Consider the following 12,593-nt stretch of genomic DNA (forward strand, 5'->3'; position numbering starts at 1 on the left):
CAAAATGTTGATTTTCACCGATATCATCACCGACGACGAGTTGATCTCTGATGCTTTCGACGTGTAAGTTTTAGCATACTCCACATGCCATTCTCTACTTCTCTGACTACAACTGCATCCGCTGATCGCCTCGCGTGCATGCAGTAAAGAGATCAACGACATCGCTTTCGAAGTCGACTGTAACATGATCATCATCAAAGAGGGAGAAGTTGATATCGGTCAGTTTATATGGACATGTTGCAGCGTCTGTTGGAAAAAAAAGCTAAAAGTTCCTTCAAATAGGTGGTAACCCTTCCGCTGAAGAGGCTGAGGAGGCTCTTGAGGCCGGTGCTTCACAAGTCAACAACGTCGTTCACTCTTTCCGACTTCAATCCACTCAATTTGACAAAAAAGTGAGCGATTTCACTAGTAATCACCTCCCGTTACAACTATCCCATACTTACTAGTTCTCTACTGCAGTCTTACCTCACCTACCTTAAAGGTTACATGAAATCCGTCAAGACCAAACTCCAGGAGACCAACCCCGAGCGAGTCCCTGCTTTCGAAAAAGGTGCGCAAGACTTCGCCAAGAAAATTGTTGGCAACTTCAAAGACTACGAATTCTACGTTGGTGAAAGCATGAACCCCGACGGTATGGTCGCCTTACTCGTAAGCGTTCTCTCTTGTCTCCTTTGGATCTGATGATCGGCCGCTCATACTTAGTTTCTAGAACTACCGAGAGGATGGAACCACCCCTTACTTCACCTTCTGGAAAGATGGTCTCAGACAAGTCAGTGCGGTACCCGTCAATCGCTGTTTTCCGCTAATCATGTTCCCTTGCAGGTCAAAATCTAAGTTTCTGTGTGCTGGGTTGTCATTTATACGCTGTCTCTACTCTATACTTCGAGATGCTATTGATGGTTGTGCGCCTGAAAGACCGTTCATTCGTGCATGTTACTGTATGATGATGCGCATTGAGAACTGCTTTTTCTTCTTGTTGCAAAGACAGCACTATGTACACGTGTTGGAACCAAAGAAAGAGATTTTTGCATCCTTCCGAATATTCTTCCATCCGACGCGCAAAGCGATCTTGTCAATGCTCGTTGTCATCTTTCTTGTGTTCTTACATCCATTGATCTTCTGCCCACGATGCCTGTCTCACTTGACGATACTACATCAAAGTACACCGCATTCCGCTTGGCTGAGAAACACTACAAGAATCGCTCGGTCAAAGGAAAATTTCCCTCTCTCCGGCTTCATCAAGACTCGCTCATTGATTTGTCCCGGCCGATCAGCAAGGAGGACGATCCAGTGTGGCTGGCAGGCTGGTGGAGTCCCTTCAACGAAAGTGATGACTTCAACCACAGCTGGAAGCCTTGGAACTCGTCAAAAGGAAAGGAGAGAGATAAGGGCGAACGGCCTGACATAGATACATCGGGAATGAAACAGATACAACTTGCGGATGGAAAACAGGGATGGGTGGTCGCACCAGGTGTGATTGCCGTGGCCCTCTTAACGCTTCCTCTAGCTGACTGTTAGATGACAGGCTGCATATTGATACCGCAATATCTCTCAGTAAATGATCAGTTGAATCTGGTACATTCCTCGTTGGCCGAATACACCTTACCGCCAAATCCCCTTTCATTGTCTACCCATTATGACGTTCCAAAAAACCTCTTTGAGCTGTATGCGACCGAGCCTAACTCGCCCGTAATGCCAAAGTATTTGATCTCTTCTGCAGAAATTCATTCGACTCAACCGCCGAGGTCAAGACCATTGATAGAGACAGAACCCGCTTCAGTTCTGGGATATGAGGAAATCTTAGCGCGCAATAAGACATGGACTGGCGATGCTCCAAGTGACAAGTTAAAAGAGAAGACTGTATTGCAGCTGATGACAGACATGCGCTGGGCTAATCTGGGCTTGATATATCAGGTCAGTGCTGCGTATTGGAGAGCTCGACATCATGGGGACACTGCTAACGAGGCTCAACAGTGGACTACTAAATCGTATGATTTTGGTAGAGAAGAAAGCATTCCCTTCCCTAAAGAGCTTGCAGAGCTATGCCACACAGTCGTTGCAGCAGTTCCATGGGCGGAAGTCAATTCTGATCAGTCGCCGACAGGATCAAGTGGGTGGAAGAATTGGCCAAATGATTATAGTGAGTGTGCATGGTCGACGGTCAAGTAGTTATCGAATTGAATATCTTCATCGTTCCCCTCTCCAGAACCTGATACAGGTATTGTCAACTTCTATCAAGTCAAGGACACCCTCATGGGTCATGTGGATAGGTCAGAGTGAGTGCTCAGCCTACGCGAATAGTTGATCTACTGACGTTTTACGAAATAGGCTAGATCCTGCTCGACCACTAGTTTCTCTTTCGTAAGTCTTCTTCTCCGCATCATAAACGAGCGTGGTCGCTAAAAGTTCCTCATGGATCATGATTGTCAATACCAGTCTTGGTCATTGTGCCATCTTACTTCTTGGTTCTGCTTCTCGACACGACCCTCCACGTCCTATCATTTTGCGTTCTGGGGACTGCCTCGTCATGAGTGGAGAGGGGAGACAAGCCTATCACGGTAAGCCTGTCACAACATCGATCTCCAATGTCGGAATACACATCTCAATTCTATTTATCCGTCCGTCAGGTGTCCCACGTATCATGGATGGCACTCTGCCATCTCACTTTAGCCCCCTGGAATCCGATACTGTGACAATGAGAGCCGCGAAACAGTTCATTTCCTCTGCTCGAATCAATATCAATGCTAGACAAGTATTTCCTCCTGGATTCGAGAGACCAGTCGTGATGGCTGAAGGTCCCAAATCCGATTGAGAAAATAGACTAAGATGTCATGTATCCCTGTAGTCATCTGGTATCAACGATTGACATGCATCAGAGAGCCGTGAATAGCTTGATCACATAGATGAGCTTTGTAGTTATTGTTGTTATGAAGATTACGAAAGTCACCACGATCGACTTGTAATCGATTTCCTAATGAATTTGTAATGACACGCGATCATCACGAAATTTGTTTAGAGCAATTCTCAACGCGTCCCCCATCAAGTCACCTTCCGACATTACTATTTTAAAATTGCTTTTCTTTCTCTTCATCTCGTATTTCGTGCATGCTCATCACCTCCCTGATCTGGTCTCCCCAGCAAAAGCTCAAATATGGCTAGTACAGAGTCTCAGCTCCGCCAAGAGCTCAGTGATCATTTCCACCATGCCGTGCTGGATCACCCCGATGTCATGACCGAATGTGAGTTGCCTGGATCCAACGTAATAATTCTTACCGTCAACCTCGTCATCTAAACATGTGCTAGCAGCTGAACAGATTTCCCTCTCACAGGTCTTTCCATTCTCCGCCTTTATCACCTCACTCCAGCGGATCTATTCTTCAAGTATGAAGCCTTCCTCATGTCCCGTCCGTCTGGTCTCCGAGCCAAATTGACAAATCTATCGCTTGAGACTCTTAAAGAGTTGCGAGCTGAAATCCAGCGTGGACAGCAAGCCAAAGCTGTCGCGAGCATGGCCGCGTCACCCAGCACGACGGACCAATCCGGCAGATCAAACCTGGGTTTGAGAAAGGGTAAGGGAAATATGAACGACATAGGAGGATTGTGAGTAACTCATAACACGGTCTGTCAGACCATCGAGCGGTGCTCACGAATGATAAATGACATATAGCTTGGAAGGCTTGTCAACACCATCTCGACCAGTGAAAGGTCGGCCTTCGAATGTGGCCGTTCGTCCAAGTAACCAAGGCATCAACGGATCGCCTGGTCATTCAGCTTTCGCTCTTGTGGGGTCTAATCAGCTGTCAACGCCGCAGCGAGCCTCACCCAGTGTGGCTAGTGCGAGCAGCTACCGTCCAGGACCCTCAAAGATGGGTAGCGGTGGTCTTTTAGAGACTCCAATCAGCAAAGGCGCAAACGGATTGACGCTACCTTCCAGTCCAGGCTCGCCTGCTGGTTCTCCTACATCGTATGTTACTCAGTTTTCGCCCGTGTTGTCCACTTGGTCTGATTGTTTAGTAGCCTGAAGCCACAGCTCGGTCAACCGTTCCATCTGCGACCTCAACCACACACTCTTGTAGAAACTCTCAATCCTCACCTTTCCTCCGTCTCGCACGGTATGCCTCCAGGTTCGAAATCCAGAATCTCTCTAAGCTCTACCTCAGATCCTAAGAACTGGAACTATCGATACATGTTCGAAAAGATGTCACAGCGAAGCGAAGCTCTGGACGATCTCATCGACGATTATGCAGAAAACATCAAAGATGCTTATGGCATTACTGAGCTTGGGGATCCTCATTTTGTGTCAGAAGAAAGCATATATACTGTCGGAAGGGTATTATCTCCACCGACAGATACTTCCAAAGCCACATCAAGTTCCCTTTTTCTGGAATCTTCGCGTCTCCTTGGGGCGGGCAAAAGACTTCCACTTCGTTTCGTGTCTCCCGGAGAACTGAAGGTTAGAGGCGGCCCTCCAGGCGTCAAGGGTTTCGGACTGTTCCCCGGTTGTTTGACATGTGTGAAAGGACGAAACGGAGGGGGCGGCGCATTCGTGGTCGAGGAAGTGCTACTGGTAAGCTCTCTATGTCCGCGCTACGAGATCGTCCACTCATTTTAACGATTGACTCAGCCCGCCCCAAGTGCCTTGGCGCAAAGCTCATCTTCCGAACTACTAGACTTCCAATACGGAGAGAAGCTGAATGGTCAGCCTATTTCGATCGTGACTGCTGCTGGTCCTTTTACGCTGGAAGACGATCTATCTTACGAGCCTCTGGCAGCTCTTTTGGATGTTGTCATCCGAGAGCGACCCGATGTTCTCCTCCTTGTGAGTGGCATACACCTAAAGCACAAGTCTCTGGACTGTCTGACAGCGATGTGAGTAGCTCGGTCCATTTGTGGACTGCCAACATCCCGCAATTTCTTCCGGCGCTGTAACGGAAACTCCTGCCGATATCTTTCGGAACCAGGTTTCGCGCAGACTGCAGAACACACTTGATTCGACACCGGGGACTGTAATAATATTGGTTCCAAACATTCGCGATGTAGTTTCTCGTCACATGGCTTTCCCGCAATCCATGTTAGATAAAGAATTGTTGGGATTACCCAAGGTGCGTGAGATCGACTGTATGCCACATTGCGACTTCTGACCGCCTCCACAAATAGCGAGTCAAGGTCCTTCCCAACCCATGCACGTTTTCGATCAACGAAGTAATCATATCCCTGTCTAGTGTGGATGTTCTGTTTCACCTGCGCAAAGAAGAAGTGTATCAACGAGCCGAAGAGGCCAGTCCAGATCCCGAGATTGGAGGACCGGAAGTGAAGGACGCAATGGCAGGATTGATCCGTCATGTTTTAGGCCAACGCAATTTCTATCCTATCTTCCCTGTCCCAGAAAGTTCAGCCGCCGATGTCAATTTAGATGTCACTCATTATCCCTTGCTCAAGATGGATGGACCAGCACCTGACATTCTTATTCTTCCCAGCAAGCTCAAGCATTTCTCCAAGGTAGGCACTCAAATTGCTGTCATGAAACATGGGGCTAACGTTTGTTGCTGCAGGTCGTCGATTCAACTCTTGTTGTTAACCCGGCTCATCTCGCGCGAGCCCATACCGCTGGTACCTTCTCCAAAATAGTGCTACACCCCAGTCCAAGAGCAGAACTTACAGACAGTATACCTTTGAATGATAGCACAGACTCGGCAAGAGAACACTCAGTGTGGGATCGCGCACGTTCTGAAATATGGAGAATTTAGGGACGTGGTAGGGAAGTTCCGCTTTGCCAAACATTAACCGGAGCAAAAAGACTATCTCGGTCTCGCTACGGTAAAGGATGCATGTTTGTATATGCGTATTACTCTTTTGGTTACACTGAAGGGGTGGTTTAGATTGTTTCTTCGTCTGTCTTTTTCCTTTTAGCTGAGCTTCCGAAACCTCCCGTTGATCCGAAGCCTCCTGCTCCTCGGACGGTCGCATCCAAGGACTAAAATTGCCATCAGATTAGGTGAGACGCACAGCATAAACAGACGACTCACTTCGACCTGACGCAAACGTGGGATGGAGATCCTCTCCAGTATCAATTGTGCTATGCGGTCTTTTTGCTTCACTGGATTTCCTATCGTGTCAGCGTGGGATGGAAGCAACATTGCGTACGCACCTTCGAAATCGATATCCGCGTGATTGAACAGCAGAACCATGACTGGTCCACGATAATCTGCATCGATGACACCCGCCCCGGTCTGTATGCTGTGCTTGGAAGCTGGAGCGACTGTTAAGCTTATGGTTGTTCATCATGACTACGCACTCACCTAATCCACTTCGCGGAGCGATGCGGGCATAATGCCCGTTGGGGACGGCGATGGCGATCTGAATATCAACGAGAGCTTTACCACGAGCGGGTACTACTTTGCTTTCAGCACTGTACAGATCGAGGCCTGCAGCGAATGTAGACCCGTGAGTGGGCAACGTCCCACGTTCTGAAAGCAATTGCACATCCAAGAGGACGGCTAAATCGGTAGGAGGCTGTGTTCAATTCTGGGGATCAGTCGAATAACGTGAAGTCAAGTTTTTTTCACGGATACTGGACTCACTTCGCCTGCAGACATTTGTTCAGAGGGGCTCTGAGAAACAAGAGATGGATGTCTTGCGCCACAAGGATCGAAGCGACAATGTAAAAAATTGTATGACAGCGAGTGAAACAAAATTTCACTTTTTGCGCAAAACGCGCGCGTTATTTCCAGCCTCCATTGGGGCCCCCGGGCGACGGAAACTTTAACATATCGTTGAGGGATTCGTACAATAAAAGTATAACAGCACTTTGCTACGAATGCGTCCGTATACCACGCATGGGTCTTGCAAGAGACTCCACTTTCGCGTTGCTTGACTTGATTTTGGATACATACAATGTACATCAAGAAACAAAGAGAGACGGATCATAATTTCTACGTTTTCTCAAAATATCTTATACTCTTAATCTCCTCCCTATGAGTTCTCAATTGTGGTCTCTTCCTATACCTTGACAATATCTCATTGGATTTTGGTCTTTCCCAATGCCTATTGCCCCCGTCTGAAATCTGTCCAGAGCTGAGTACTACTTTAGCTCTATTCCTTTTGATCTACCTGTGCCCCAGCGATATTGTTCACCGCTGAACGTTATAGCAATACCCGTGCCTATTCCGCTCTTCCCTGTGCCTATTTGGCTTCCTCTTATACAATTCGGGCATCCTGACCGAAGTCGACGTTGATCCTTGTGACAGATGTACATTTTTGGATAGTAAAATAAGGTAAAGGGTTATATAGGAACAAGGATATTGTTGAATTAACTTCTCCTCTTATTGAGTACCATGGGTATCATTCATATACGACTATACATCTATATATGTAGTCTTCTCCCTGCGAAAGTGTTGTCTTCTGCCTATACCTTTTTAATCACGGGTCATCAGATTGCGGTCTCTCCTGAAAGCTATAATTTCTGTTGTCCCTTATTCAGACCACACGATTTGGCTGGCTTACTTAGTAGCTGACGTTGATTCTACCTCATCTATTGGTGGCCACTCAACTAGTTCATATATAGATTCTAATTACAATGTTTGGATGGTCAGGTTCCGGTATTTGAGCCAATATCATTCTGTCACACGTAGTAAACCGTCAGGAAATACCACTTCACAACAAACCATCAAATCTACGCATTATATACTGGTTGATACTTCTGTGGATTCGTGCACACATGTATGCATCCTCCTTGGGTTTGTATCATCAACCTTGTGCCACCACTTAAAGCCTCCAATCAGCTCACTTTGATGACCTAACTTTGCCACCCTATCTTTACCAAAGCCATGTCCGCAAATTCAATTATGAAACGAGATGCACCACAATTCAGACGTTGATGCAAAACCTCGACTACCTTTTCAATACTTTATTCACAGTTTGAATTACGTAGACTTTTTTTTTGATCTTTTGCCATACCTATACGCACGTTTGGCTGAAAGAACAAATACAGTTACACCTATCTTTCTCTTTCTACATTATTCTTCGTTACGCCACTCATATACTCTCACAAAGCTTCCTGTATCAGCTGAAGGGATAGGAATCGGATGATAGCGGACACTGACTGACAACGAGGCTGTATATCTTATGGAGAAATAACCTGAAATCGTCGAACAGCAAGATGGCGATTCTTCTTATATTCAGATACCGGAACTAGGTTGGGGGGTCAGAAACATACATAAACAATTCAAGCCACTCCTACTGGATATGACAGTCAAGTACCTATGGACATAAGTAAAAAAAGCTGAACAATAATTGAGACGATGGAGCTGTATCAAATTCGGGTTAGACACTAGTGGTAGTGTCATGATGGCTATGCCGGCATAACAGTATTATCATTACGTAACCCAAGATATACTCCCGCTCTCAAGATATACTTCCGCCCTCAACAATATCGTCTAGTAGATATAGAAAGGATAATAGAATAAGGTAAAGGTATTAAGGATAAGGATATCGTTGGTTCAACTTCTACTCTTATTGACTACCATGGATATATATATATACAACTATACATCTTGTATTCTTAGTCTTCTCCCTATGAATTCTCAATTGTTGTCTCTCCCTATACCTTGACGATATCTCATCGGATTCCGGTCTCTCCTAGAAGCTACAACGTCTATTGTCCCTTCTGAAGTCTATCCCTAGCTGAGTACTACTTTAGCTCCATTCCGGCCAATCTCGTTGTATCCCTCAACGATATCACCATCAACGAACGCTATACCAATACCCTTGGCTATACCGTTCTTCCCTTGCCTATTTGGCTCTCCGTTATACGATTCGGGCATCCTGGCTGGAGCCGACGATGATCATCGTGACAGGTAGAATATAGTAAACCTGTGTGAAACTTCTTCCTTAGCGATTTTTGATTGCAGTCAATACCTATATGCTTTTATGAGATAGAACTATACCTAACAGCATATACCTTAGCTGTCTCGCAAAATACCTCTGGTATTGATATCATTCCACCTCATCTACGGATTTCCTGTAAAAACGCCAGATATAAGGTCTCAGGTTAAGACAAGCCTTGTTGCTCAGCATAGGCCCCTAACAAATGCTTCCAGGCCCGTTTTATATCTGAACCAGCATTATGTTATTCTTTCGTTTCTCTCTCTGCTTGATAATAATGCTTTTTAATCAGTATTTGAACAGCACTGACTGTCAGGTCAGAATATTCGATGTGGACTGGAAGACTGCGCTTGGCTCCGCATTGTACTTTTATAAGGTAAATCTGTACTTACCATCACCTACCTAAGTTATCTTACCAACATATTGATATTATTCATCTCATCTCACGAAATTCCCAAATATTGTGTTGAAGTTTATGACAAGCTTCGTTGGTTGTGATAGGTCCCTGACAGGTAGTAGTTGATTCCATGCACAAGTTTTGTACATTTTCAATTTATGGATCTCGGCATCTCGCTGAATGAATACCTTCAATAATTCAACAAGTCACTTAGCTAAACTCAGCTTCGATTAGTGTTACTAATCGTCCGGCCTGCACTTTGTTCAGTTGCCACAAAAATCCATACAAATCAACAAAGCATTGAGATGAAGGTACGTCACACCAATTTCGCGTAAGTTATGATAGCCAGATCAGCAAAGCTATTCTGTTCGGCGAAATCCAGAATTGACACAAGCAGAATTAGACATGTGTCAATACGCGGCCAAAGAATGCAAAACTATGCAGCTGCGAAATGTGATTTTGCCACTTTGCTATGTGTTGGGAAGATTGTATGTCACATGTTGCCAAAAAAACCGACTTTACACCTCTCAGCATCATCTGACTAAGAAGGGCAGTCTTACGCCCCAAGTATACCTGGAAAAACCAGTCCAGCCTTAATCTGTATCTGATCGACCTGAAATCAATCAATTTGCATTTGAAGACGTAATGGCCATACAAATCAACCCATGTACAAGATGACTGATCAGGCCTTTGATACAATGAAGCCTGATATGCTGTTGATTGGATACATATGCATGTGACAAAGTATGATTGGTACATGTCACAGATTATAAGTGTCAAGTCTAGATTATGTAACCAGAAACTAAAGTTCAGATCACATGATATCTTGGCACGACGATCAACGTTGGCTCCAGCCAGGATGCCCAAGGAGGAAGCCAAATAGGCACAGGGAAGAACGGTATAGGCAAGGGTATTGCTCTATTGTTCAGCAGTGCACGATATTGCTGGGGCACAACAATCTTTGAAAGGAATAGAGCCAAAATGGTACTCAGCTAGAGATAAACTTTTGAAGGGACTGTAGCTTTTAGGAGACCAAAATCCAATGAGATATTGTCAAGGTATAGGAAGAGACCACAATTGAGAATTCATAGGGAGGACATCAGGAATATAAGATGTTTGTTTGTATATATATATATATCCATGGTACTGAATAAAAGTACAAGTTGAACCAACAACATCCCTACCTTTTTTTTACCTTATTCTAATATTTTTCTATATCTACTTGACAATATCACTGAGAGCGGAAGTAAAGTATATCTTGAGAGCGTCTTGAGATACGTAAAGGTAATATTGTTATGTCGGCATAGCCATCATAACCTATCTCCGTAAAGATCTCTCCGTAAGACTTCTTATTCAACCGTAAGATTCCACCTTAAGATCCTACTGGGATCCGCAGAATAAGGGAAATTCTGGATTTGCAAGGTATAAATAGTCCCCATTTCCATGGCTATGTATTATACTTTTCCCCAGCTATGGATCTGGTTGGGTAAATCTCACTACAGTCAACAAGTCACACAGTTGAGTCATAGCCTCAACTACCCTCATAGGTCACAGTCCCATTCTTGTTCTAATAGTATCCAGTCTACACCTTCCTTGCCCTGGTATTCTGACAAGCCAGAGACACGCGTCCTTCCCTTTGGACAGCAATAGCCCGTTGCGTGACAGATAAGCTTCTGTGGGAGACCCAGAACTCAATGAGATGAGATCAAAAAGGTAAAATCAGAGACAACACTTCAGAGTGGAACTCTCACCTTGAATATCCCTTAGCAGCTAATCTGTCACCACGGGTTGCTGCGACTGGACCTATGTCGAGCTTCCCACCTGTTACAATCGTACTATGAGAGTGACTAGACCTATAGTAAAGTGGACTATAAAGATAGAAGAAGTTATGATGTCTACTAGTAGTTGGACAATGATAAGATGAGTGTAGCTATCAAGTAACTTATGATAATACATTGATGAGAAGAAGAGAGATACAGGATGTATAAAATAGCTGCTTTATATACTTTTTCAAAAGGGGTGGAGCCAAAGTGGTACAGTGGTACCAGACTGGTGCAGTGGAACAAGTCTGGAAGTATTGTACAGCTATGGGCAGACTCTGGGACCAGTATATAATTGGTTTCTTTATAGCTCTTCTCTTCTTGGTGCTATGGTTCTAATACTGTGCAATGTCGGTACAGCTGTGCAAGGTCGGTGTCACGATGATCAACGTCGGCTCCAGCCAGGATGCCCGAATCGTATAACGGAGAGCCAAATAGGCAAGGGGAGAACGGTATAGCCAAGGGTATTGGTATAGCGTTCGTTGATGGCGATATCGTTGAGGGATACAACGAGATCGGTAGGAATAGAGCTAAAGTAGTACTCAGCTAGGGATAGACTTCAGAAGGGACAATAGACGTTGTAGCTTCTAGGAGAGACCGGAATCCGATGAGATATCGTCAAGGTATAGGGAGAGACAACAATTGAGAATTCATAGGGAGAAGACTAAGAATACGAGATGTATAGTTGTATATATATATTATCCATGGTACTCAATAAGAGTAGAAGTTGAACCAACGATATCCTTGTCCTTAATACCTTTTACCTTATACTACTATCCTTTCTATATCTACTTGACGATATCGTTGAGGGCGGAAGTATATCTTGAGAGCGGGAGTATATCTTGGGTTACGTAATGATAATATTGTTATGCCGGCGTAGCCATCATGACAGTCGGTCCTATGATTCTTGTCTTGACTAGGATTGGTACTCTGGCTCCAACCTGGCACTATGGTACCATCTCGGTACGATAGCTTCATACAGTAATGATGTCATAGTATGACCTGGAGATAGTGTAGCGGTACAGGTCAGATCGTGACACCACCCCACAAACGACTAATGCTGCGCAGTCCAGAATTGGCTCTGTTAAACCTCTCAATAGATAAATTCACATTGCAATGAGGTGTCATAACTCAGGTCCGGCATTTTACATCCTCGGCTGATTCATCGTCGATCGAGATAGTTATGTCTTTGACCGTCACCATCTGAAGCCACACATAGATGAACTTTAACGTCAAACTTCATATTTGATGCAACCCGTAACCTTGTGATTTCGATTTGGTTGATCACAACTGGCTGGTGGGGATTGTGAGCCCCGTTCGATCTGAGGGCAACAAGAACACCGATATCTGCATATGAGCTCTCTCTAGAGGAGGAGTGTGTAGTTTGGGAGACGAAAAGGAACGATTAACGTTTTGCTGACAAAAGAGGAGTTGGAGATATATCCGCTGGAACAAGCCTCATTGCTGAATGTTCGTTGGTCTGCTTCGGACCA

At 44.9% G+C, this 12,593-nt stretch overlaps 4 protein-coding genes across 4 annotated transcripts; 3 read left to right on the plus strand and 1 right to left on the minus strand.

The window, feature by feature from the left end:
- Positions 1-4: 4 nt before the first annotated feature.
- On the plus strand, positions 5-834 carry IL334_001197 (uncharacterized protein; the record flags this gene model as incomplete). Its single annotated transcript, XM_062932955.1, has 6 exons — positions 5-63; positions 145-218; positions 283-392; positions 460-648; positions 710-769; positions 823-834. 6 exons carry the CDS (start codon positions 5-7, stop codon positions 832-834), a joined length of 504 nt encoding a protein of 167 aa, XP_062789006.1.
- Positions 835-1,128: 294 nt separating this feature from the next.
- On the plus strand, positions 1,129-2,812 carry IL334_001198 (alkylated DNA repair protein AlkB; the record flags this gene model as incomplete). The annotated part of the gene is made up of 7 exons (XM_062932956.1): positions 1,129-1,471; positions 1,526-1,914; positions 1,975-2,140; positions 2,207-2,276; positions 2,329-2,361; positions 2,437-2,558; positions 2,628-2,812. The coding sequence occupies 7 exons, from the start codon at positions 1,129-1,131 to the stop codon at positions 2,810-2,812; spliced, it is 1,308 nt and encodes a 435-aa protein (XP_062789007.1).
- Positions 2,813-3,151: 339 nt separating this feature from the next.
- IL334_001199 (uncharacterized protein) lies at positions 3,152-5,747 on the plus strand (the record flags this gene model as incomplete). The annotated part of the gene is made up of 8 exons (XM_062932957.1): positions 3,152-3,239; positions 3,330-3,600; positions 3,668-3,964; positions 4,018-4,567; positions 4,625-4,819; positions 4,878-5,102; positions 5,158-5,499; positions 5,553-5,747. 8 exons carry the CDS (start codon positions 3,152-3,154, stop codon positions 5,745-5,747), a joined length of 2,163 nt encoding a protein of 720 aa, XP_062789008.1.
- A 128-nt stretch (positions 5,748-5,875) lies between these two features.
- Positions 5,876-6,596, minus strand: IL334_001200 (uncharacterized protein; the record flags this gene model as incomplete). Its single annotated transcript, XM_062932958.1, has 5 exons — positions 5,876-5,974; positions 6,027-6,106; positions 6,149-6,250; positions 6,300-6,513; positions 6,582-6,596. 5 exons carry the CDS (start codon positions 6,594-6,596, stop codon positions 5,876-5,878), a joined length of 510 nt encoding a protein of 169 aa, XP_062789009.1.
- Positions 6,597-12,593: the final 5,997 nt, after the last annotated feature.

The sequence above is a fragment of the Kwoniella shivajii genome, chromosome 1, assembly GCF_035658355.1.
Source record: "Kwoniella shivajii chromosome 1, complete sequence".
NCBI classification, from domain to species: Eukaryota; Fungi; Basidiomycota; class Tremellomycetes; order Tremellales; family Cryptococcaceae; genus Kwoniella; species Kwoniella shivajii.